Here is a 25468-nt window from a genome sequence, read left to right on the forward strand (position 1 = left end):
TTACAACATACATTAAATGCCTATCAATTTCAGGGTACTGAAAAGAGGCAAAAAAATGAACTTTGAGGAGGAAATGTGGGCAGAGTTTGGACAATGGTGTTAAGATACCTGTCTTATCAACAGGGAGCTGTGGAAATCTGTGGAATAACTAGTGGCAGTGCAAGGTGGGAGTGTTGAAGTGAATATAAGTCACAATTTCATGCAATTGCATTTCTTACAAGGATTTGCTTGGGAAAATTAGTTGACAGGTCCTGCAAGTCTTAGCAGTTTCCCTAGAACTTTCTTGGATTTTAAATTCATTCTGAATAATTAGAAAAGTAACTTCATATTTCTGTCTGATTTCAACTCCTTTCCTAACTGTGTATGTAAGATTCCTCACTGAATACAGCCTTGTCTGAAGTGGAACATGGCAGTGACTGTGTGCTTTAGTAGGAGGTGTGAAGAATAATTTTGACATTCAAGACTATTGGAAACAGTATGTAATTCATTGCCTTGAGATGGAATGCGGCCATAGTTAACAACCTGAATTTGAGAAAAGAGCTGCAGAATCTCACTTTTAAATCCCTTTTGGAAGGTAGCATCTCTACTCATACAGTGCTTCAGTGCCAATATAGGTTGGTCACAGAAGAAGCAGTGCTATTTTTTAAACAACCAAAGTTTAAATTCCCAGAGATGTTGCATGATTTATATTGGCAAGAAATCTCGGCTGCCTCACAAGATCTGCCCATTCCTGTACTCTTCTTTCTGTTCTCTGGAGGTCTCCCAGACAAATACTGAGCAGGTCAGACCTGTTTAGTGTAGAAGAACAGATGAAATCATACCCTGAGGTGTTGTGAATACTCTTTTTTGTATTTGGTTGAATTGGCAGTGCCTGGAGATATAGTTGACAGATTTCAGAATGTGAAAATTATTAATCGGGGGGGGGGGGGTGCCCTGAAACACTGCCACTTTATGGCAGATCTAAAATAACTTGTGTTCCAGCAATCCTTTGAAGAGGTATTTAGAAAGAAAACCCAGATGAGCTACCCAGTGATTTACATTTGCTGTCATAGACAATTGTTTCTTCTTCCCTAGGCCATGTTTTCTCTAAGCACAAGCTGAAGAAGGCCATCATCCTAGTTGCATTGCTTCATGAACTAAATGAAATCGAGCATAAGTACAGCAGAATGATGGAAGCCTGAAGGAGGTGTGATGAGAACTTTCTTAGGGAGGACATATGGCCTCTAAAGAAAGGGTCTTTGGCAGCCAGCTGGAGATGGCACAAGTATTCATCAAGGAAACAGCAGCAGCAACAAAGGTCTTCTTCTTGTGTTGGATGGATAGATTTGTTATAGCCATTCAAGGGGCAACTGGTTTTGGCCTACCTCAAAAAACAGCCTTCCAGGTTAAACTGATGTGGGAGGAAGCTCTTAGTGTAAAAGAAACCCATAGCTATAGAGAAACACCTGCACACTTCAACTTGTCTCTCCTTGCAGCCTCTGCCTTCAGCCAGCTCTCTGCTGTAACCCAATAAGGTAATCCCTGTGAATAAAGAGCACATGTACGTGTATATATGGACCTGTGTGTTCATGCATATGTATAAATACACCACAGGTTTTGAGACAGCATAATTTTTCATGCAAATCTTCTTTCAGCTGCACGACCTGATAGTCTTCAGCCTCTTCTCACATCAGACTGGGTGTCGCTTCTTTTATTTATCTTTGTGTCCATGAGGTCTGACATCAGAATTCTTTGCCACACAAGTAAAGCCTGATGATACTCATCATGAGCAGTGTCACGATAGCACCAGATTGATTAGAGAACTTTCTGCAGCCAAGAAAAGTGGACTTAGAAATAGATTAACTCTTCGCAACTCAAAGTTATCTGTTAAGTGGCACTGATACTAATGCATGTTGGATATATTTTTTTAATCTCAATGAAAGCAACCTGCAAAGAAGGTATCCTTAATTGCTTTGTACAGATGTTAGAACTGTTACAAAGAGAGTGATCTGCTCTGGGTCATGATGTAAATCACTGACAAATCCAGCACCTAGATCTCCCAAGTCTTGATCCATTAAACAGAGTCAGGTTTTACATGAACATGTCATCTGCACAAACAGTCACAGCTTCTGCAGAGTCAATGGTAGATTTTGACTGCAGAGGCAAAAGTGAGTTTTTTCTTTGTTCAGAGACAAGGCAGTGGGATGAAACTAAGGCTATTCTTTCCCCTATACCTATTAATCCCATGAGAGTGTTTTCTAGCTCATATCAGGAGCAGATAATGACCAGCACAGAAGTGGTGAAATTCAGGGGCCAGAGAATTACAAGTGGATGAATTCCAGATCTCAGCCAGTCTAAACAGTTTTCTACAAACATTGCTCGTTTGTCTATCCCTTCTGTGGAAAAACCCACAGGATACTCTCTGGGAAGGTGCAAGCCTCTGAAGTGTTTCTTCCTGATCTTTTGCTCAGAAATGAGGGAATTCACGCATCATGGAACAGCCTGTAAATCCCTCATGGCACATCCTTAGGAATTCTCAGGCAATCCAGAGAGCACTTCCCAACACTGCTTGCATGGGTGCCTTGTGCAGCTGCTGTGTTCTTCACTCCAGAACCCTGTCCATATTGATAGCACTAGTCTTGGTGCATTTTTTATTAGTCTGCAGCATGGAAAGATATATTCAATCCTTCGGGAAATGTTTGATGGATTAATTAATGAAAAATGATCAGGGAGAGAACTGTTAAAAAACAAAGGAATTAGTTGTAGGTGAAGGATGCTGATGATAGCTGTGTATTTCTGACCACATCAGCCAGGCAAACATATAACCTCCAGTTTTTCATTGTCCTTTCCAGAGCAGTGGTGACTGCAAAATGGTCTGGAAACACTTTTCTGGAGATAAACAATGGAAATGATCTAACATTAAAAATAACCCTAAAGGCAAAAAAAAAAAAAATTAAAAAAATCAGAAACCACTTTGAAACAAAGGAAGGGTGGAGTAAGCAACCCTTTTGGAGAGACTTATACTCTGTTTTGTGCTGCTTACAGAACCCAGAAATGCCACTGAAGGTTGTGTCAGAAATCTGTAAGCCATATGCCTATAGCTGTTATGTAGTGTTCTAAATGTTACAGAAATTAGGGATCATGTTACAAAATTTACAGCAGTTAAAATTAGTTTGGGAGTAATTTATCCTTTTGCCATTGTTTCAGCATGTGCTGTGACATGAAAAGAGGAAGTTTTGTTGCAAAAAATATTTTCACCACAAAAAGATATTTTGCAATAGAACAAGTGTTCCCAAGATTTAACTCACTATTGAGTGAGACATAAGTCATAGGAGAAACAGTTCACTGTGGTAACAACAGAATTAAGTACAGGTAGCTAAAGTAATTTGACTCTTGGACTGCATTTTGAATTTTTTCACAGTTAGCTTGTAACAATGCAACTAAATGCTTTCTTGTAAATGACAGACATATTATGGAAAACAAGAAAAACAGTTTAGAATATTTTTAAGTCAAAGCTTCAGGTGTAATTTTGAAAGCTCCAGATTGAAAAGCATCTTTATTCACAACTATTACATCTACTGACATCAGGAAAACTATGCATATCTCTACTTTTCTTTTAATGCAGAAAGTGTCTAGGATCTGAATCTTACAAGTAAACAGTTCAGAACTTCCAATTGTCCAGCTTTTCACTGGCCTCCCTTCTGCCTTACTTCTTAGAACTGATCTAAACAGCACATACTTTCTCAAAAAGACTTCTCTATGACTGGCAGGCCTGGCAGGAGCTTCTGTCAGATGGTATTTTTACTAGCTAAATTCATCTCCTGGTTCTGTGTACCTTCATCATATTACAAACTTTGAGACAAGTGCTTAAATTGTCAGATTTGCTCATAAATACAACAGAGAAATTATGAGGGACTGAGTTTAATGGAGTGACGGATGAATATCAGCTCCAGGCTAGAAATGTTTAGAAGGAGGGGGACTGATGTCTCCAGAAAAATCTATCAAATTCAATTGGCTAGAGTGACCTTCAAGGAAATTCAGTAGGAAGCGGCTGCACAGTCTGCATGTGTGGCCTTGTGGGGTCTTCAGGAAAAGTAGAGATTTCATTACTGAAGTCTTGTCCTTTATCGTAACACCTCCTCTTTCCCCCGCCAATGCAATAGCAATGTCCATTGTGTTTGTGACCCATCTTTCTTTCTAACACTCTCTATACAATATAATGGGTAGAAGTGAGCAGAGTTAGTCAGGCTTTGAATGTACAAACCTGAACACCTGTCACATTCTCTGAATCCATCAGTAGCAGAGCTGAGGAAAAAGTCTAGACGGAAGTCCTAGATGTGCATGTACAGTTACAATTGAATTAAGACTATTCAAAGCTCAAGTGAAAGTTAGTTAACCTGGCTTACCTCCTGCAGAGTTTTTAAGAAAAAGAAACAAGATTACATCCAAAATGCATGTGTTTCTTTCTTTCCTCTCACTCTTACATTACCCTTGAGATTTGTAATGGCAGCCCTATGATCCACAAAAGTTTAAAAGGGATAAACTGGAGAACAGGAAAGAACTGAAATCAACCCCATTTTCTGAGCAAAAAAGACCTTGTTTGAGGGAGAAGCTGGAGAAAAGTATGGTAAGACCATAAAAAAGGGGTCTTCCAAGGAAAAAATGGGTGTTTAGGGGAGCCTGTGGACCCAAATCTTCCAGACTACCTTGTGGACCTAGATGAGGCTGGTGGTGTTATTCATAATGAAATGAAGGTAAAGAGAGTCGATGCTTTTACTGAAGACAACTGTGATATGGTTTCTTGTTTATGCTAGGGAATTACTTGATGCAGTTCTATTTTCAGTGCTGTGACTCTGGCTAGGCTTACTGGTTGTGGGATGTAAGCAGGGCCTGGCAAGTTCCCTCCTGGATGGTGCTAACTTCACCAGATGAAGTGCTTATGAGCGGGATGACTCACACTACCTAATTTCTTCATTATTACGCAACTTGCTTTTTTTTCCCACAGTAAGGTTTTCTTCCACATTTTTTTCTCAGGTGGTTTTTTTTTTTCCCCTTTCACTAAAAGCGCCTGCCTTTCTCATGATTTCACCCTGAAACAGGCAAGGGAATTCAGTAATGCAACCTGGCAGGGTGTCAAAAGTCTATTTTCTCAAGAGGAACAGGAAAAAGGTAATAATGGTTTGAGGAACTGGAGAACAAATACGTCCTATGTAGACTACAATTGGTTCATCTAAGTGAGCAAAAACAATGAGCTCTGAGCCCTGAGGAAACAGCGCAAGGCTCCAGCAGGGACAAAAATAGCCCGGACGAGAATCCCTTGGTTTTGAAGCGCGGAGTGGCCGGAGCCGCTGCGGGGCGGGCGGGACCGCGGGCTCCCGGCGCCCCCCGCAGGACTCCAGGGGCTCCACCGCCACCGCACCGGGCCAAATTTTAGGTCCTACCAGCAGTGGAGCAGGGAGAGTTATGGTCAAGCAATATATACGTGCAAAAATTCTGTCATTCGTACACTAATCAATCTTATTCTTACCGGCTCTTTTAGCAGCATAATTCGGAGGAGAAATACAACACCACGAGAAAGAAGTCATGTATCCTTCGTCAGTTAGTTATGTTTAATGGTACCTTTTGGAAACTGCTCATGTACCAATTAGACTCAATGACACTGACCAGTCTGTAGCCTGGGACTTAATTGTCTAGGTTCACTCCACGAATCACATTTCCCTTGTCCTACAAAAACTTCAGCTGTACAGTGAACTGTATCCTTGATTGTGGACAGGACCAAGCCCACTAATTAAGCTCACCAATTTGAGAAAGAAAATAATGTAAAGAGATAACACAAATTAATTCTGGATTGTAAAGGCAGAGTTCTTGACATGGCTTCAACCCTGTGATGTGAAATCCCTGCTCAATGCATGTTTCTGGCTGTCTGTGGATCTGGTGCTGCCAGTACTGAGAGATAGCATCACAATAAAAACATGATGTGTCTCTCTGCCCACACTTAACTAAAAGATCAAAACAGACTTAGGTCTACTTTCATGTAAGTATGAGGAAATCTCCCAGTTTTCTTATGAAATGTAGAATGGATACAGTATCATATCTGAGCTTAGTCACCAGGCATAGAGTAGACACTGTTAGGGGAAATCAAGACAAAAAAATTTCCAGCACTCATCCGTTTTTTAAAAGAGTCTTCTCTAACTAATTATGCTAAGGTTTTAAACTGGGATTGTAAATAAAAGGAAACAGCAGGGAAACGTTGCCTGTTCTCTCAAGACAATGTGTCAAAAAACAATTACAATGAAGACTGAGAGAGAAGAAAGGGCTGCGGGTGGACCTTATTGCAGCCTTCTAGTACATAAAGGGGGCTCCAGGAGAGATGTAGTGGGTCAGCTGACTAGGGCAAATAGTGATAAGACAAGGGGTAATAGCTTTAAACTGACAAAGGGTATGTCTAGATTAGATATGGGGAAGAAATTCTTTAGTGGTAATTGACTAGGAAGGTGGTAAGGGTGGTAAGACACTGGAACAGGTTGCACAGGGAAGCTGCGGCTGTCCCCTCCCTGGAAGTGTTCAGCACCAGGTTGGATAGGGCCCTCAGTCATCTGGTCTAGTGAAAGATGTCCCTACCCTGGGGACAGAGGACAGGGGCATTGGAACAAGGCAGGGGAGTTGGAACAAAATGATCTTTAAAGTCTCTTCCAACCCAAGCCATTATATAATTCTATGATAATTACTACTGCACTAACCTAGTTGGTCTTATTTTAGATGAATTTTATTATTCTGAATAGTAACTTAACTCAGTAAATACAAATTAGGGGAAAAAAGACATCAGCCTCAATCGACAAAAGGCTTGTGCTACTGCAAATGAAAAGGTTTTCTATTCTATGTCCATAACTTTATAATGACAGATTTAGCAGAGTGATGATTTGGGTATGAAGCTATGATTTACATATGAACGTTGTTATCTAATGGATGTTGTGTCTCCATATGTTTAGAAATGAAGTTTGCATCCATATGGTTTGAACTCAGATGCAGGATTCTTAGTTTTTTGTGTTGTCTTTCTGAAGATATTCAAGGGTGGCTTTGGTGATCTGAAAACTGACCCAAAGGCTTTGTTTGACAAACCCAAACCTAAACAAAATACATTGTTTTCCTTCTTGGTTTTGCTATTCCCAAACAAAATCTCATTTGCCCTCAAAAACAAGGGAGACTTTGTCGTTCCACGGGCAGAAGGCCTTGAATGGGAGACGATGTGCCAGGGGCAGTGCAGAGTGCTTGGAGTGAGTGCTGCACCATATGCTGGCCATGACGCTGCAGGGTAGTCTGCTGCTGCTTTATTTTTCACAGGAAACATGAAAACAGAGATCAAGGCTATCAACACCTATAAAGATTTCAGAAACCTGCAAAGTTTTCTGTAGTGTCTTTGCTGAACCCTGGTGAGAGCATTTGCATTGCCCTAATCACAGTTCTGCAAATAAGTTAAATATTTGTTCCGCACATTTGCGAAACTGTGGCACAATGCTGCCAGTGTGGCAGCATAGCTCCGATATTCCCTTACAGGAGCAGCAACTCAGTCTATGACTAATTAAACAAGAGCTGTATGTGTGGCTTGGATTGAGGTAATACACAGTGTGCAAATGTTAATCATTACTAAGCTAAAGTTAACCATTACTTCTGTTAGGTGTGTAATCTTATAGTACAGACAGAAATCTCACTTGAAAGTGTCCTTTGTAATATTTTTCTTAGAGGGATGCAGATGTATGAATTATTCATGTTGCATGTGAAATTATGCTGTGACCTATAATAATAGCCATTGCTATATTTTGTTATGAAACCAGATCCATACTAAATTTAAAATCCAAGCCTGTCTGCTAAAATCTACTGCAAGCTTCCAGATTTTGGCCCAGAATTCTCACTCTTCAGTGTTTTTAGGCTTTTATTTTTCCAGGTCATCTGTTTTATGGAGAAAGAACATATAACCATCTGGGAGATTAGCATATATATTTTATGAAGCAGAGTAGAGCTCTCTCTTTACTGACTCAGATGCTGAAGACCCAGATTTGCAGCCTGCCTCTTAGCTAGCACAGCACAGTTCATAAAGCTTCTGTTGCCAGTGGCTTACCCCTCTCCCCCTCATCAAGAACAAACCTACACTAAAGTGATGTTGTCAGAGCAGTACTGTTCTAAAGTGGGGGAAAAAAAGCCAGTCCAGCTTTACAGCAATGTAGAGAGGCAATTTTTAATGATAGAATAATCCATTTGTCAGTAAAGCTTACGTTGTTTGAGTAGAAATTATCAGCAATTGATCAAACCTGGCTACTGGAGTGAGATTCATCTCCAGAGTGGCATATATGGCTGTATCTGGGGATACTGGCATGGAACACATCTGTGGTATATCCTCTGAAATGTATAAAAGCCAAATGAGAGTGCTGGGTTAATTTAATATGCAATATAAATTACCACAGGATTTAAAAGGAGTGAGCTGCAATAAGGTGTGCCAAGGGGCATCTCCTTAATCTTTTATATTTTCTTACAGTGCTGGTAGAGATGTGCTGTCATCTCTATAGCTATAGTTGGAATTACAGTATGTTTCTAGTACTGTGGTGTAGTTGGATTGTGCCAGCAGTCTTTCCTTTTTTTTCTTGACATTCTTCTTCCTTTTGTTTTTTAATACCATTCTATTTTTTTTTTCCTTTACAGATCACAGATACTAGAAGCCTAGACTGCCAACATTTTGGTATCCAGTGTAGATTTATAACTATGGACTGCCAAGTTTTAATAAGTTTTAGAGCTGAAAAGTCCAGTGGTAGTCTGCACAAGCCTCTAGAAAACATAGGACAAAATCTGAGATCAGAATCCTAGATTTGTATTAATAATGATACTGAATAAGCAGAATACTTTCCATTGCTTCTTAAAACAAAGACAGGCCAATAGATGGGCTTTTTTGTTTACCCTCTAATAATTAGTTAGTACTTTTAAAATGTAGATGCAAAAATGAACCTGAATTAAAAGCTTTGGCAAGTTCTCAGTTTGAAGAAAGTTTGAACTAAATTCAGGGTATCATCTGCATCTTCTTTTGAAACACATTATAACAGAATCCATGACAAAACTTTAGAAAGTGAAGAGTGTGTATTCAAATACAGACTTTAAGAACTGGATCTGTTATGTCTAGAATCTAATTTCCATTATTCAGGTTTGCTGAATAATAATGGGAACAGATACAGTTCTCATCTATTATCTTATCTACATTTCTTATTTGAAAATGCATAAGAAGAAACTTTCAATATAGGATTTGGGCTATATGTTCATCCAAAAGGCATGCACCATTTCAAAAATCTTTCTGTATTTTGCCAATGCTAAAATGTCATCTTTTAAAGACTGCACACAGACAGTCTTTAACATTCTTTTCATCTACCTTTTGCCAATTATTGGAATATGAATTTAACATTTACTGACAGTTCTATTTACCTTGATGCTAAGAACAGCCTACCCAATCTGGCCAGATCTTTTTGTTCAAAAACCAGTCTCTGACATGTCTGGTAAGAGATGCCAAGAGAAGTCTGTGAGAGTGGGAAAATCCTATGATGGCTCTTCAGAGTATTTCCCTGGACACTCTCCCAGGTCCAGACACAAGCGGCTTCCTGAGCCAGTCACTCCACTTCTGCAGAAATAAACATATAATCATGGGAAATAAAAAATAAAAAAATATAAAATAAAAAAAATTAAAAAAACCCAAACAAGAACAAAAAAAGAAGAAGGTGTCTTTTAAAAGCAAAGCTGTGTACTCTGATATCAAGGCATTCCACAAGATGGCAGGATTCTGTCTTGGCAGGTCACTACAGCAGGCAGCTGGAGCCTCTACAATAGCAATTTTTTTCCTATGATAGTTTTCACCATCAGTAATATAACTCTACTTTAAATCTATCAGAGCTCTATAGCAGTGATCAAAATAAGTGGCAAACAGCTGAAAGACAGGAGGCCTTTATTTTCTTATGTCTTACTCACATTTTTTAAATTACAACATTTAAAGCACCATATTCACATAAAGCATAACAATTTCTCACTGTGTGACTTAAAGAAATATTTTCTTTTTCCTACATAAAATTAGAGAGAAAATTATTGCATGCAACTGCAATTACTTTAACTAGGAACATTAACAGCAGTCCTTCATATTCCATCTCAGTCATCTATTATTTGAACTCTAAAAACCATGAATACAGCTATTTGTTACCCCTTGTCTTCATGATCAAGACAAGGTAACCTAAAGCTGGGATGCTGTTGAAAAAGACAGGTGGCTGTCCCTTTCACCTGTGGTGCTTCCTTGTGCTGGTTTTAACATCTGTGTGTACAGTCCTAATGCAAGTCAGATCAATCTAAAAAGCTGATTGAAAGCTAGCTGCTTTTATTCAGAGGCTTAGCTTTCAGCTAGATAAATGAGCTGAAATGACTCCACAGCCACACAGTCACTACAGTTCCAATCAGGAAAGCAGGTCAAGCATGTGACAAGGGGCAGGAAAGTCCCTTTCAGCAACAGTAGTATTGGATAAGCTTACACTAATTGTGAAAACACCTCCTTAAGTAACAAGGGAATAGTGGAGAGGATGCATCCTCAGTTCTGCCCTCACTGACAAGAGGCAATGGAGAGAGAGGAGAAAACCTAAAGCTCAGTTCTTAGACAAGTTCCATTGAAAGCTTGTGCTGGAGCGTGCCTAAATCTTGCATACGTCACAGTGAAATGTTAGTTCTGACCTCAACTATACATGTTTTGCTCTCTATCTGTAAAATAAGGAAACTAATATATCAGCTCTTTCTAGACCATGTTGGTTTGGTTTCTGTGAGAAATAAAGGCTCAGAAGTTTGGGGGGGGAAAGAGAGAAGATAGAATAATTGTAGTCCCCAGTAGGGTTCTCTGTAATATTTGTTACTAAGGTTCAGTTTTGAGTGGTGGTGTATTCCCAGAGAAAATTTAAGTAAATTCAAATATTTTACAAAGAATGATAAGGATTTTGAATGAACTCAGAGCATGTTATGTTTAAGATCTTAATCATCCTATTAAAAGCCTAAACCCTGGTGCTCCCTATAAAGATGCTACAGCATAATGCTAATGCAAGGATAAATAGACAAAACCCTGACTCACAAAATTAAAGAATTACTAGCAGCTACTCTGTACATAAACCAAATCAAAGGCCTCACTAGGGGATGGAGATTTTTTAAAAAAATCTCTCCATCTTGCAGAAGAATTGTGTAATTGCATTTACTAAACACTAAAGAGTAACTAAGCCCTACACTTTATGTATTAGTGGGAAGACATCAGGTGTGGTCAGGGTACTTGGGCTTCTCATTTGGCAACAGTGGTGATTGACAGTGGTGATGATAACAGTTGTTATGATGAAGCATGAACATAGAATTTTCATTTCCAGTTTTACCACTGAAATTCAAATGAGTATTTAAGTATTTAAAAAAATAAAAGAATGGAGTGAAAATGCAAAGAAAATCTCCCAGTAATATCACCAAATGCAAACAAATTCCATTGACAAGATCTGGTGTCTCCACAAGCTGTGAAAACGCGGTAGCAGGGAGAAGGAATTTGGATTTTCACGATCGAGCGGCTAACAAGCTGATTGCGAGAGTGAGAAGTAAATTCTGTTAGTTTTTAACAAAGGCATTCAGCAGGGATACACCCACGATAACCTCGTGCAGAAACCATCTAACACCCGTGCATAAGTTTGGGCCGGTTATGGCAGACCGAGGCCTAGGAGCAAACAGAGACGCTGCCCGGTTGCGGCGCTCCGGGCCCGGCAGCGCGGTCCCGCCGGGGCCGGGGGGATCCCGGGCTCGGGCCGGCCCCGGGGGGCGCCGCCGCCGCCCGCCACCAGGTGGCGCCCGCCCGCTCCGCCCGCTCCGCCCTCGGCCCGCCCCGCCCCACCCCGCCCTCGGCCCGTGTCATGCCCCTTTCCCCAGCCAATGAGAAGCCGTGGAGAAGGCGGAGCTCGGAGCGCGCGGCCCAATGGGAAGCGAGAGCTGAGCAGGCGGGGGCCAATCGGAGGCGCACCGGTGAGTGCGCGACTCCGGGCCCGGGGGCCGGGCGGGGAGGGGGCGCGGCCAAGGGGGCGCGGACCCTCAATCAGGTGAGGGCGGTGCTGACTGGCGGCGGCGGTGGCCAATGGGGGCGCGGGGGCGGGGCTTTCCCTGCCCCCCCCCCGCCCCCCCGAGGCTGCCAGAGAGTCAGGTGGCTCCGGGATGCGCGGCGGCGGCGGCAGGAGGCGGAGGCGGGTGCGGAGGAGGCGGCGGATGGGGGGGATGCGGCGGCTCCTCCACGGCACACGCTGCCTGGTCTCGCCCCTGCCCGCGCTGGGCTGAGGAGGCCCCGCGCCGGGGAGCCCCGGCGGCGGCGGCAGCACCTGGTGCCGGCGGGCACCGGGCCGCATGAACAATAGGCGGCGGTCCCGGCCCCGCCGTCCCCCGCAGCGCCCGGCTGCCGCGGGCGCCTCCCCCTATGGAGCAGCCTCGCCATGGAGCCCCTCACCGAGCTCAGCCAGGAGGGCGCGGGCGGCGGGGAGCCGCCGGGCGACGGGCCTCTCTGGACGGCTGTCTTCGAATACGAGGCGTGCGGCGAGGACGAGCTGAGCCTGCGGCCGGGGGACGTGGTGCAGGTGCTGTCCCGGGACTCACACGTGTCCGGCGACGAGGGCTGGTGGACGGGCAAGATCGACCAGCGCGTCGGCATCTTCCCCAGCAACTACGTGAGCAGCGGCGTGCAGGGGGGCGGCCCGGAGCTGCGCGCCCGATACCCGCCGCCCCCCGCCATACAGCGTAAGGGAGCCCGCGCCCGGGGGCTCGGCGCGGCCACTCCGCCGAGAGGGAGGGGGCCAGGGGAGAGGCTCGGTCCTGCCCCCCTACCGCGGGCTTGGGGTGGGTAAAGGAGCGGGGACGAGACCGGCGGAACTGCCGAGGTTGTGGGCGAGCCGAGGCTCGGCCCACCCGGTGTGCCTGAGGGGAGGCCTGGCCCGGTCCGACTGGGTCCTGTTGGAAGCCGGTGCTGCCGCTGAGGGGGAAGGGAAGGCCCATCCCGGTGGCCAGCGGCCGTGGGAGGCCGCGGGCCCAGCCGGCGGCGGGGGGCCTGCGATGGCCTTCGGCAGCGAGCGGAGGGGCTACAGCGTCTCAGTCTCCCCCGCCCTGGGGCCTCCGCAGGCCCCGGTGTGTTTCCATTCCCACCCGCGGAGGTATTCCTGCTGCTCCAGTGCCCTTCTGTGTTCCAGGCTAGCGCGCCGCTCCCTGGGAGGCAGAGCCTCCCTCAGTGTGTTAGCGTTTCAGCGACGCCGGGAGCAGTTTCCCATTGTTAGGACCTGTGTTTCCAGGGGCTGATAAATTTTCATCAAGCGACAGAATCCTAGCGGCTGGGCAGTAGTGGAGTCACCAGGGCTCTGGTCATTCTGCCTTTAAGAATATTCTTAAAGAAATGTTGCCAGAAGGGAAGCAGTTGTTTTCTGAAGTGTTGATTCACTGCTAATACTTGATCAGTCTTACCCTACTTACTAACTAAAATCTTATTATTTCTGACTGAAAAAGTCCTAAATTGACTTGTGCTACCAGGTTCTTCTGCTCTCTTACAAATTCTGTCCTAAAATACCTGTGAATGAATTGTATCCATGTTTGGATATCTGGGCCTGCCTGAGGGTCATTTGACAATGTTGTGATGCTGAAGGCACTGAGGCATTGGTTTGTTTCCCTGAATTTCAGTGCAGTATCAAAGCCTTTGTTGGAGATGGAGAATAGGGCTGTTTCATCTCTACATTTTTTTAGTCTCTGTGTACAATGTGGAAAGAGAAACAGCATGGAATGACTTTCTAGATCTTGTTTATCACCATTGGCAATTCAGGCAAGGTGCTTTTTTTTGGAGGGGCAGAGAAAAATCTTCAGACTAGTAGGCTTTTCTAGAAAATAAAGGAGTGGAAAGATGCTTTGTCCTATCTAGGCCATATCTCCAAGGAATAGAACTAATAGCTTTTTGTCTTACTTTGTATTCTGCTTGAAAGTATTTAGGTAAAACTCAGTAATTTGTAGCATTGCCCTTGGGCTCGTGAAAGGAGTAGGTGCTGTTCCTTTCTTTCATGCTGCAAGTAAGTTATTTTTCATGCATGTAAGTTATTTTTTTTCCCCCACACACAGAAAAAGCTGTGGATTAATGCTTATTAGGTTTTGCTTTTGAGATACCTAAAAGAGCCATTTCTATGGAGAACTAGTTCTAAGACACCTTTTTGAACCCTCAGCTTCCATTCTGTTTTGAGTGTCCATGTATAGGCTGTGTAACTGTGGATTCTCCTGTCTTGCTGCCATGCTTTGATAGTTCACAAACAATTGTGGAGTTGTACCTTCCCCCTTCGTCTTTGCCTTACTCTTCCCGTACCTCAGCAAAGCTCCACTACTTCTCCTCTGTCAAGTCACCAACCATATGTTCATGACAAAGTAGAATTTATTGCCCTCCAGAGGTTTGTATAATGCTTAAGCAGTATGGGTTTCTTTAAAAGAAACAATGCTGTTTCGACAGGAGTTAAAATTGGTTGCCATTGAATTGGATTTTCAAGTTGAGTATTAGAAATCCTTTGCAAGGAACGCTATCCACTTTTAGAGTTGATGAGGTTAGTTTGATAGCTGTTTGGAATAGGAATTACTGTCTACTGTTTAATACTTCATAGTCCAGTAAGTCCAGTTTTGCGGGAGTGATGCAAAGTGGCGTTCTGAACATGCACATTGGCAGAGAACCTATTTTTATTTGCTTTCCTAAAGTTGATCTATATATTCAATGAAAATCTGGAAGTATAAGTCTTAGAGATTCTGGTTCTACTGAGAGCTGTAATAGTTGAGCTAGTAATTTTAGCCATCAAGCATGTACTGCTTCAGTCTTGCTTTGGTGAGGATATCGTGAATGATAAAAGCCTGTAGAGGCTGCCAGGAGTGGGCCAACTTGAGTGACTCTTATCTGTGCTGTGGGCTCTTAAACACTTCAGACTGAATTGAACAGTTTAATTATATGGTCTAATAAGGACTGATTAAACAGCACCTACTTTACAGTTATCAACATGGCCACTGGTTCATGGTGTACAGGCTCTGTAATTCTTTACTGGCCACAGAGGAATGACAGCACTTCAGTTCTTGAATCCTGCACATCTGCCAAATGACACCAGAGTTAGTTTAGAAATGTGAAGAAAAACAAGTGTTTTGTGCCCTAACATAGCTGTATAACTCAAACTATGAAAATTAATAAACTCATTCAGCAGAAAATACCTCTTAAAAACCCTGAACAACATTTTTTATTTTTTATTTTTTAATTAGTTTTTTTTTGAAGAAGCTACCTACCCACGAGGGTGAGCTGGTCAGTTTGCCATATAGAAATACACATTTTCAAACTAAACTAAGGTCTTACTTCCAGATAAAAGAACATTCAATGTCACACATTAGATTTTATATGAAAGCTGAAGTGTCTCGGTTTTACATCCCACCCCTATTAATTTGTGTCTCCAGGAGGGATGTGCTTTTTCTGATGGCGGCACACGAAGTGCTCTACTTTCCAGCCCTTCGGTTTCCTTTGCCCATTTTCTTCTCCTGCCTGCCACCTTCCTATGGCGCTTTTTCCCAGCATCGGGGCGGGTGGAGGGGGGAAGGCCGAGGCGCTGCCCTTGGGGCTGTCCCGTCCCGGTCCCGTCCCGTCCCCGCTGCCGCCGGAGCTGTCCCTTCAGCACCTGCGGGCCCGCGGGCGGCTCGCTCAGCTCCTCGTTGATGTCCTCTTAATCCGTGAAATGCCCGAGCAGAACACCCGCTGCGAACAGCACCTGAATGCTGTCTGTCCAGAGTTGGCAGGGCAGGCAGTCACCCTGGCGTTGTGGGGTGTGTGTTTGTTCATTTTCAGTCTTTTAGGTGACGGGTTAATTGAGGATTCTAAGAGTGCTGAAATTCTATTGATTGAAGAGATAGGACTCAACATCTGATTTCTTTAGGTCTTTTATTAGTGAGAAGTACAAGAGTGACTCTTCGTGTATTCTCAGTGACAGGGTAGTCTCACGTCTGGAGTTATTGTCATTATAGTCTTGTTTTAATTCTGGTCAGAATCTATTCCTTTCATGTTTTCTAGTAATCTCTGTCTCAAGCATTTGAACACCAAGGTTGCTATTGTAGTACTGAAATCTTCTTTGTTGTGCAAATCCTTGAAGCTCAGAGTGTTACCCAAAATATGTATTCACAGTAGCAGAAAAATACTCTTTGTATTCTGGCCTGGGAGAGATCTTTTCTCCTTCTGGCAGACTTTCTTGGTCAGTTTTCTGTCTTGTTTCCATTAATCTTTTGTTCATGGAACTCTAGGAAAAGCAGCAAAGGCATCCTTTTTAAACTAACTCATAGGCTTGAGTAACTTACAATAGGAAGCCAACTTCTAAGAATCATATTCAGGAAAGGTAGCGCTCAGACAAAATAAAAGCCTGCAGCTGTGGACAGAAGAGTTTTTAGTAACTCCCTAGGGTTTTGTCACAGTCTTATACTATAGGCTTATACATAGGAAAGGAATTTAATTTGTATAAAGAGACTAGTTTATTTAAGTGGGATCTAACCTGCTCCCTTACAAACTTAATTTCCTGTCTAATGTCCTACTAGACAAAGCAGGGGAACCATGTCAGATTTGGCATTTCAAATGCAAGAAAGACTCGGTGACTTTTTCTTTAAATCTTGCATTACTCTTCCTTTAAAACTTTTAAAAATTTCATTGACTGTAATTGGTAACCATGCAAATGTCAGACAGAGTAGCATCAGTAGTAGCCTATCACTGCTGTGAATTAAACTGTGTCAACACGTTTTTGTCAGTCAGTATGTGGAATTTTCATTCTACATTAGTCAGTGTTGGATGGGTTCTTTTGGCCACCCATATAAACTGTGTTTAGTGTGCAGCTGTACAGGATACATTTTCTCCTTGCTTTTGCTCCAGGTGCGATTTGTGTGCTGAATTGAGACAGCTGCATCTCTCTATTTTTTTTTCCTATATGATGTCAATTAGCCACGAGTCACTGTGTCAGTCTGTAAAGTGTAGCTGTCAGTGTATGGGACTAGGAAGTTTTTGTAACAAAAATACAGTATGCATTAACCAAGAAATATTTTTCTTATTGCTTGCTCTGTACACTTAGTATGTGGTTTGATCCATCTGTTTGTCACACTGTTGTTGGTAACATCAGAACTGGTTAACAGATCTCTTGTGGGGAACAAATCTGCAAAGCCTGGAGAGGTGTGGAAGAATAAGTGCGATTTGGGAAGGACTAAAAGATTGTCATGGCAGTTCAACAAGAAACACTCAAAATAAGGGACAAATGGAGAAGCAGATGCGTTTTGTGTTGAGTTTTAGCTATTTTACATTAAGCACTGTATTGTGAACACAGTGAAGATTAGTTGGTGAGTGTGTTTTTCATTTTCATAATATTGTACTGTCACTGAGAGCTTATCCTTAAGGGGAGTAGGGGTAGGGGCAGGAGCATCAGTATTATAAGGATTTAACTGTGGTTAGAGGAGGCTATTTTATTGTTTTACTATTTATCTTTTACTATTTATGTCAGGTCTTATGACACTGCATGATCTGTTTTACCATACTATTCGGCACTAAAAGGTTGACAGAAAGGCCCACTGCTTTCCTTTGTATTGTTTTGGAGTGAAAATTGGCCCTTCCTCCAAGGGAAAGGGTGAGGTTGCCCAGCACACACCTTCAGCTGATATACAGGCTGCGTAGTTGCTAAATGCTTACATCTTTTTTTTCCTTTTTCCCTAGTCCTAGAGATCGACTTCTCAGAGCTTGTTCTGGAAGAAATCATTGGCATAGGGGGCTTCGGAAAAGTGTATCGAGCTGTATGGATAGGAGATGAGGTTGCTGTCAAGGCAGCTCGCTATGACCCTGATGAGGACATCAGCCAGACCATTGAGAATGTCCGCCAAGAGGCCAAGCTCTTTGCGATGTTGAAACATCCCAACATCATTGCCCTCAGGGGCGTGTGTCTGAAGGAACCTAATCTTTGCCTGATCATGGAGTTTGCCCGCGGAGGATCGCTCAATAGGGTGTTGTCTGGTAAAAGGATACCTCCTGACATACTGGTGAATTGGGCAGTGCAGATTGCCAGGGGAATGAACTACCTGCACGAGGAAGCAATTGTACCCATAATTCACCGTGACCTCAAGTCCAGCAACAGTAAGTGCTACACGGTGAACAGTCAGGGTGCTGGGATATGGTTTTGGGGAAAAAATCATACAAAGAAAAGAGGGGAGTAATGTTCATTTAGTGACCCTTTCTTGTGAACCACTGTATCCTCTAATTCAATTCCAGAAGGGTTTATTTTTATACAGTATAATGCTTCAGATCACAGGAAACATGTAAATGCTTTCACTCTGTAGAAGCAACTTAAATGATTGGATGCAAAAGCAACTGTGAATGAAGCATGCTTTGCTAGTAGTTCATATTCATATAGTGTCTAGGTTTTATTGGCATTTCAGTAGACTTCTGTATGTTAAAAAGCCTTATTGAATTTAAAATGTGTATTATTCTTTCACTTTTTGGAAGAATAAATGCTTCTTTGTAAAGGTAAATGCTCCTAAGCTTTCATTATACTTGCTAGATTTTGCTGTATAGAATAGATGCAAGCCTGTTTTTCTCTTGGGAGATTTAACGCATCACAGCTGAATTGGATCTTCTCTTTATCCATCATAGAGCTGGTGTTGACAGAAACATTAACTCACTTGAATAAAATGTCCTTGTATACCCAGGACTTAGCTGATATTTGTGGTGCTTTACATGGTACAGCTCACCCATTAGAGAGCAAGGGGGACTCAACTTTGGTGGTTAGGTTTGTGTAAATCACGGTGATTTCGGCTGCTCTGTAATACTGACAGCATTACTATGTGTTGCTTGGGTGTTGTTCTTGTAGTGTGTCTCTTTTCACAAACTTTAACTTCTCAAAATCAAGCACACGTAGAACATTATTTATGAGTGCGGGAGCAAAGTGCTGCAGTGGTTTAAAGATAATCTCCTTTCCTGATGCCTGTATGCTGGTGTTTAGCCTTTCTCTCTGCTTGTCTTTGTCTAGATGGCAAGAGCAAACATGGACCTGAGTGTTGGCTGTGGTGGTTTAGATTGGTATGTTAGTGTGAACTCATTGTCATTTATGGCTTGAGTTAATAAGAAGCTTTATGAACTGGATGGCTGGGATGCAGGCATACGTTCCCTTTTGCTTTGAGGGCAGGGGCATTAGCAAAGAGGTCTGACAGATGCGAATTTTAGTATTTTAAATAGATTCACTAGCACTAAGCATTGCAATGCTGTAAATTTCCAGGCCTTGCACTACCTTCCTATGTGTTTTTGGCCTCAAACGTTGCGACCATGAATTTACTTGGTTGTGAAAGAGTAAAAAAAATATTATTAGTTCTGGTTGGTGAGTTTGCAAATAGGAACTATAAGAGCCTTCAAGTTAGTTTCTACAATATTGTTCTTATAGTAACAAAGTTTCCCATTTTGTTAGAGTAGGGCAATCTTAATGTCGATAAAGACTTCCTGCTATCTAAACCCTTCCCTTACAGATGGCAAATATATGGGCATGTTGATAAATGCTGTAAAATTAAGGAATGATTTGCTTAGTTAATGAATGTGTGGCTGCATCTGTGAAGATGAAATAATTGCCTTTCAGTGTTGTGCCTTTCCTCCTTACCTAAGAAAATATTTACTTGCTTATTTTGTTAACAGGCCATTAAGATTTCCTTGCTAAGCACTAGTTGAACATTTTTGAGGTTTAGAATGAAAGTTATTTTTAAGATAAAAATCTGTTTGCTTCTAGTACTTCACTGTTTTATTCAGACCAGAGACTTATAGTTGTAAAAGGGAAAAGCATCAACAAGAGAATCAGCCCAACCAGAGGGACACCCAGTGCGCCATCCAAACAGATATGGATGCTAGAAAATATCTGGACTGTCAACAGCAAGAGTAAATGTCTCTTGTCACAATGAATCAGCAGAGTATAATTGTGCTGCACTGTGAATGGTCAGTGACAAGTTGCTACATGTATTACTGTAATTTCCCTCATTTGGGAGGAAGCAATAGTAAAGAAAAAGGAAGGATGACTGGGAATGTCTCTGAAAGGATTCAGAGATGTTCTGTGTTTGAAGGGGTAAGATGGAGAATTTACATGGTGGTCGTGACAAAGATAGCATCAGATCTAGTAGAGAAATTATGGGTATAGGAAAATTCTATCCCAGAATCTAAGGCTGAAGCAAGCAGTATTACATTTGGGAAACTAAACAAATGTAGGAGCTGGTACTGGAGGAAAGGACTTAAGATACTTTAAGGAGAAATTATTGGTTTGTTTTTCTCTTTTGAAGTAGGATAAATTAGTAACCTCGGGTATGGGCTAGACATATTGCAACAGCTGTTTATTAAACAAAATGGAGTTCTTTGTTCTGTGCTGTGTGGTTGAAGAGGAATTTAAAAGAATATATACTATTTTAAACATCTGAAATACATGTTCTTTTCTGAGTGTATCTACAGAACAACCATAATAAATATTAGATTATGACAATGGTGGAGCTTTTTTATGGGGATAAGGGATTGTAGGATAAACAACTTTGAGCTGGCTAAGTCATGTATTTCTTGATTACTCTGTCACTGCATTGCTGAAATCCCTTTTCTCTTATATATAATAAGCATCTTAGGAATTTTTCTGCTGTTTCCTGTGGAAGGCTTTTTATTAGTTTTGTAAAGATTAGTGGACTAAGTATATTATTGCATCCTGATTAATATATAGCTTGCATATTGTCTGTTTTTCTGATGAACTTAGTTTTCTCAATTAGTGTGGATAATGGAGAGCAGGTCATCTCGTTAGCTTTGTGCCTGTAGAATTACAAGGATGTAGCATTTTCTTTGCACAAGTTACCACCCACCAGGTGACAGGCGGTGATATCTCTGTGGTGAGGAAAGAGCTTCTGCTTGCAAGAACTTTGAAAGGATTCTTGCAGACACATTTTTTACATATACTAAACATCTATAAGCACTGTAGAGATGACATGGGAGCATCAGCTGTATTGATCTACTGATTGGTACTGCCTACGTTGAGTAATAGATCGTGATTCTTGTACATCTCATCTTGCCTTCAAGCACCAGCTGGGATATACACTGTGCATCTGAAGCTGCAAAATGAGTTAGTTTGAGAGTTAGGGAACAAGATAAGGCAGTGGGAAAGAGCAGGATTGCCTTATTTAAAATCGACTTTTAGACTAGAATAGAAGAAAATCAGAGAGTGCCTTGTTGTCGGATGTCTGCTTATATTTAGGCAGGCACAGAATGCATAAGGACAGTACTTCATGATGAATCTTTTAAGCAGGTCACATTATATTTTGAACATATCAAGTGGGCGCTCTAATGCAAGTCTGAGAATTACCCCATTATATAAGGATTTGGGAAAAAAAAATCCTGTTTTGATTTAAACTATTGCAGCTTGGTGGACTCTGATAGTATGTACCAAAACAATGCTCAGAATAGTTGTCAGCATTTCTGGTAGTGTAATAAAGACCATAGGGTTTTGATTACTTTGGGAGATAACTTCAGTTTAGTTCATCTGAACTGAACTTCAGGTGATAATTTCAAGGTTCCAGTAGGTATCTCTTTCTTGAGATACTCCTCATCAAGAAGCACTCCAAATCAATTGTCTGTTATCCATCTTTTTTGGTTAAAAGAAGGAAATCTATTCTGTTCTAAAGTTTTCCTTACTTTTTTTTCTTCTTTACATTTTCATATCTTTACATTTAATGCTAATACGTTTAGAGTGTAGGAAAAGTGCTCTGTATGTTTAGTACCATGTTTGTTTGAGGAAGATTTATTGTAAATCTTGGAGTTTCTGTGGGCTGCTTGTTTTATTGCTTTGGGGATGCAATCAGGAAGTGAATACGGAAAGGTCATTACAGAATGAATTGTACACCTGTGATTTAGTTTTAGAGACCCTGAAATTATTTTGTTGAGTCTGAGTTCAGCTGGCAGTAAGTCTGGTAGACAAGTGTTCCAATGGCATTACCAACTCATCTATCAGTCACATGAGAGAAAAAAAAAATTAGGAAACTAAATTTTTTCTGCTGTGTGAGGAGATAAGTATTTTTCTTTTTATTTTGGGAATTTAAGGGATTAAAGTTATTCCATATGAAAATTAATCTTATTAATCTGACAGAATCCTCAGTGGCTGCTGCTGCTTCTCTTCATCTGGTGATATTTCCAGCTTTTCCTTCTTCAGCTGCATGTTGGTGAGCCATTGAGCATATGTTTATGCAGTCCTTAGTAGGCCTTTCCCAATGTGAAAGCAGCTATAAGTAGTCTAAATGTTAAATATAAATAATCTAAATATAGTAATAAAATAATAGTATCCATTAATAATAATAATATCTATAAATAATCTAAATGCTGAGCTATAGGAAAAAAAACCAGCTAGGAATGCCCACTGAAGTCAACATCACTGCACTTAGAATAGCTCTTAAAATTTCCCTGTTCTTTTACCTCTCATCTGTTATTCAACACTTATTTCTGGCAAGAGAAAAGCTCATGGCATATAATGCTTAGGATCAAAAAGGGACAGTCCTGTTGGTTTTAGTGAAGTAGTGTAAATAACAAAGTTGGTCTGTCAATGTTAGTCCTAGCCAACATTACTATAGGAATAAAGCCAGTAATTAACACTGTGGAGAAATAGCAAAAGCATATTTGATTTTCTTTTTTACTATCTCAGCAAAACATGTTTGTTATTTGCACTGCATTGAAGATTTTTCTGAGGGTGTTCATGCCAGTTAGCAAAGTGCTTTTTAAAAGTCACCATGGTTGTGTTTCACAAAGTGGCACAGAAGATTAGCAGCAAAGTGACATCACCAAGGTCAAAGAAAGAGGAAAGGACAGAGGTCAAAATATACCCCACCAATTCTGATTCAACCAAGTCAGCAGTTCTTCCTTTCAAGTTATTACAAGTCTTTACCTCTCCTACTTTTTGGACCACCAATGCAAGCTTGTTGTGTCTTGAGATTCAAAGCTCTTTCTAAAAGGATTCCAAACTCTGCTCTAGCTTTGATTATTTAATGTAGTTATGCCTTTATCTCTCAGTAAAGATGCCAGTAGAGCTGATTTTCCACATGGTCTATGGATAACTGTTCCTGGGACTCACAATATTTCTAGTGTTTTTATTTTAATCCAGTCATATCTGGCACCCTTCTGCTGGTCTTTTCAGAGAAGGAAAAGTATTTGTAAACCTCTTCCTCTGTCTGGCAGAGGGGTAGAGAATTCTTCCAGGGTCTGCTGAACAGATGTCGGCAGAGTAGTTTGGAAGTCTGCACTGTTATTATTGCTGCTTCTGGTACTCCAGTGTAATTTGCTGACTTACTCTTCAATGTTGTACTTTCTATCAGAATGGATTTCCTTTGTCAGTGCAATTAAATGAGTGAGTAATGCTTGTAGATTGCAGAATATAGTGAAGCTGTTTCAGTGATATCGCTGGGTGAATATTGATCTGGCCTTAGTTGGGTAGTCCCTTGGCCTGTAAGAGGAATGTGGTGAAAAGGTGAATTTTCTGGGGACGGAGTGGTGGTGTGAAAGATAACAGCTGGGAGATGAATTTTCATGGAGCAAAAATTCCTTTTTTTCTTTCCTTTCTTCTAAGTTTAAAATACGTGTACAGTGGAAATCACGGCTTTCAAACAGCCTGAATATACTCCTAAGGCTGATGGAAGATGACTTCAGGTTTGGCCCTTATGCAATTATAGCTTGTTGATAGAATCAGATAAGATATTGCTGATGGGTCATAACTCCTAGTTCTGGTTACTCTGCTTATATTTCTCTTTCTCCCCAGAGTATAATCATTTGTGCTGATATCCTGGTCACTTGTATTGGAATTAAAAAAAAAATTCTAAATAGCTATCGTTTTTTGCGTGTGGTAATATGGTGAGGAAATGGATGCCATTAATACTACCCATTTGCATTGAAAAGAATGAAGAAAAAATTATGTACTTTTAGTACAGAAGATATAAATTGTGCCGAAAGTGTTGTTAATTTTTAAGATGTTAAAACATTAGGAATTCACAGAAGTAGGCTGGCAGTTTTGTATGTCGTACTTTGTTGGGTTTTTCCTTCCTTAGCTTTTGTAAGTTAGTGCAGCTATTTTCCTCTGAGTGGTTTCATGTTGCAGTCTTATTCTTGTGTCTTAGTAGATTTCTAAGAATTCCAAAATGAAATGCATGTTCTGTAAATGGTTTGTTTTAGTTGGATATGGATTGATATCTTCACTGTTAAGTGCAAGTCAAAAATATGAAATCTTTATGAAATAAATTTGATGTCCACAAGAACACTTTGGTATCCTCCTGCCCACACTAAGTAGTTAAAAAGGTGACTTCACAGATGGAATCTTTTACCTTCATAAACAAGTATAGAAAGAGTGCTACCTCTTGTTTTTAAGAAATTAAATTGTGTCTATTACATATGAAAACCTAGCTAATATCCTTTTCATGTAATTGAGCCACTGTGTTCATTTTTTGCAGGGTTCTCTCTGCTCCTAATAAAAAATAACTTAGAGTTGTGGTGTTAAGCACTTTATTCAAATTGTGCATATGAAAGCACAGAACAGACCTAAGCACTGTCATGCAGCAGGTGTCTGTAGGCATCCCCTGAATTCGCTGTCTGACCATCTGCAACAGAGTTGGGAAAGACCTGCATTTTTCTGAAATTTCTAAGGAGCCAGTGAAGAGTGAGAATAGCCTTGTGGTGTTTCTGGGAAGCTGGAATAATTCCTTGATTACAATTTTTTGGGTGTTTCTTCCACATCAGTAAACTTAATTTTAATTTTGACTGACTTCTGTCAGGAACTTCACGTTTGCCTTTCTTATCAAGCAATTCCATTCAGAATTTCAACATATCTGAAACTTGCTCATTAAACATAGTCTTGCTCTTTGAAGTGGCGATTCATCACCCAAGATGATTCTTTAGTTTTAGGTAAGATAGCATTTTGAAGACTCTGTATATTTCCTTATGACAGGACAAGGGAAACCTTAAGCTATTTGAAAGAATTTGGGATATAGCACATGGTTTTAAGTAGCTGCTTTTTTGTACGTTTGCTCTTAGATTCTAGGGTAGTTTGTCATGTTGGTGTAACTTTGATTACCAAAAGGTTGCCAAAGTTGATTGGCATGTCTGCTAATTGCTTAGTTGTCCAACTGCTAATGGAAAGTCTTCCTCAGACCCAAGCTTGTTGCAGATATGAAAAAGAAATAATAACAGAACCTCATGCACTAAGAAGAGAAACTATTCCAATGCATAACAATTCAGAATTATGTTGTTTGGTTTCGTCACTGTTTCTTACGATCAAAAAGAAGAGCTCTTGCCCACAGAACAGTAAATCTTTGTGTCTCAATCTGTAGAATAATCATTATGGTGGCAATGGCAACGTGGTGCAGCATCACTCAGGGTCCT

The 25468-nt window shown here is 41.2% G+C and overlaps 1 protein-coding gene across 1 annotated transcript in view; it reads left to right on the top strand.

The window, feature by feature from the left end:
• The first annotated feature begins 12485 nt into the window (after positions 1 to 12485).
• The window catches only part of MAP3K9 (mitogen-activated protein kinase kinase kinase 9), a 61942-nt gene continuing 48959 nt past the window's right edge, over positions 12486 to 25468 (top strand). The window contains exons 1-2 of the mRNA XM_005522608.3: positions 12486 to 12786; positions 17774 to 18187. Of these exons, the coding sequence (XP_005522665.1) occupies positions 12486 to 12786; positions 17774 to 18187 (715 nt within the window). The remainder of the gene's footprint in view (positions 12787 to 17773; positions 18188 to 25468) is intronic.

The sequence above is a fragment of the Pseudopodoces humilis genome, chromosome 7 (assembly GCF_049639895.1).
Source record: "Pseudopodoces humilis isolate 2021_Gansu_Grassland_sample_001 chromosome 7, ASM4963989v1, whole genome shotgun sequence".
Taxonomy (NCBI): Eukaryota; Metazoa; Chordata; class Aves; order Passeriformes; family Paridae; genus Pseudopodoces; species Pseudopodoces humilis.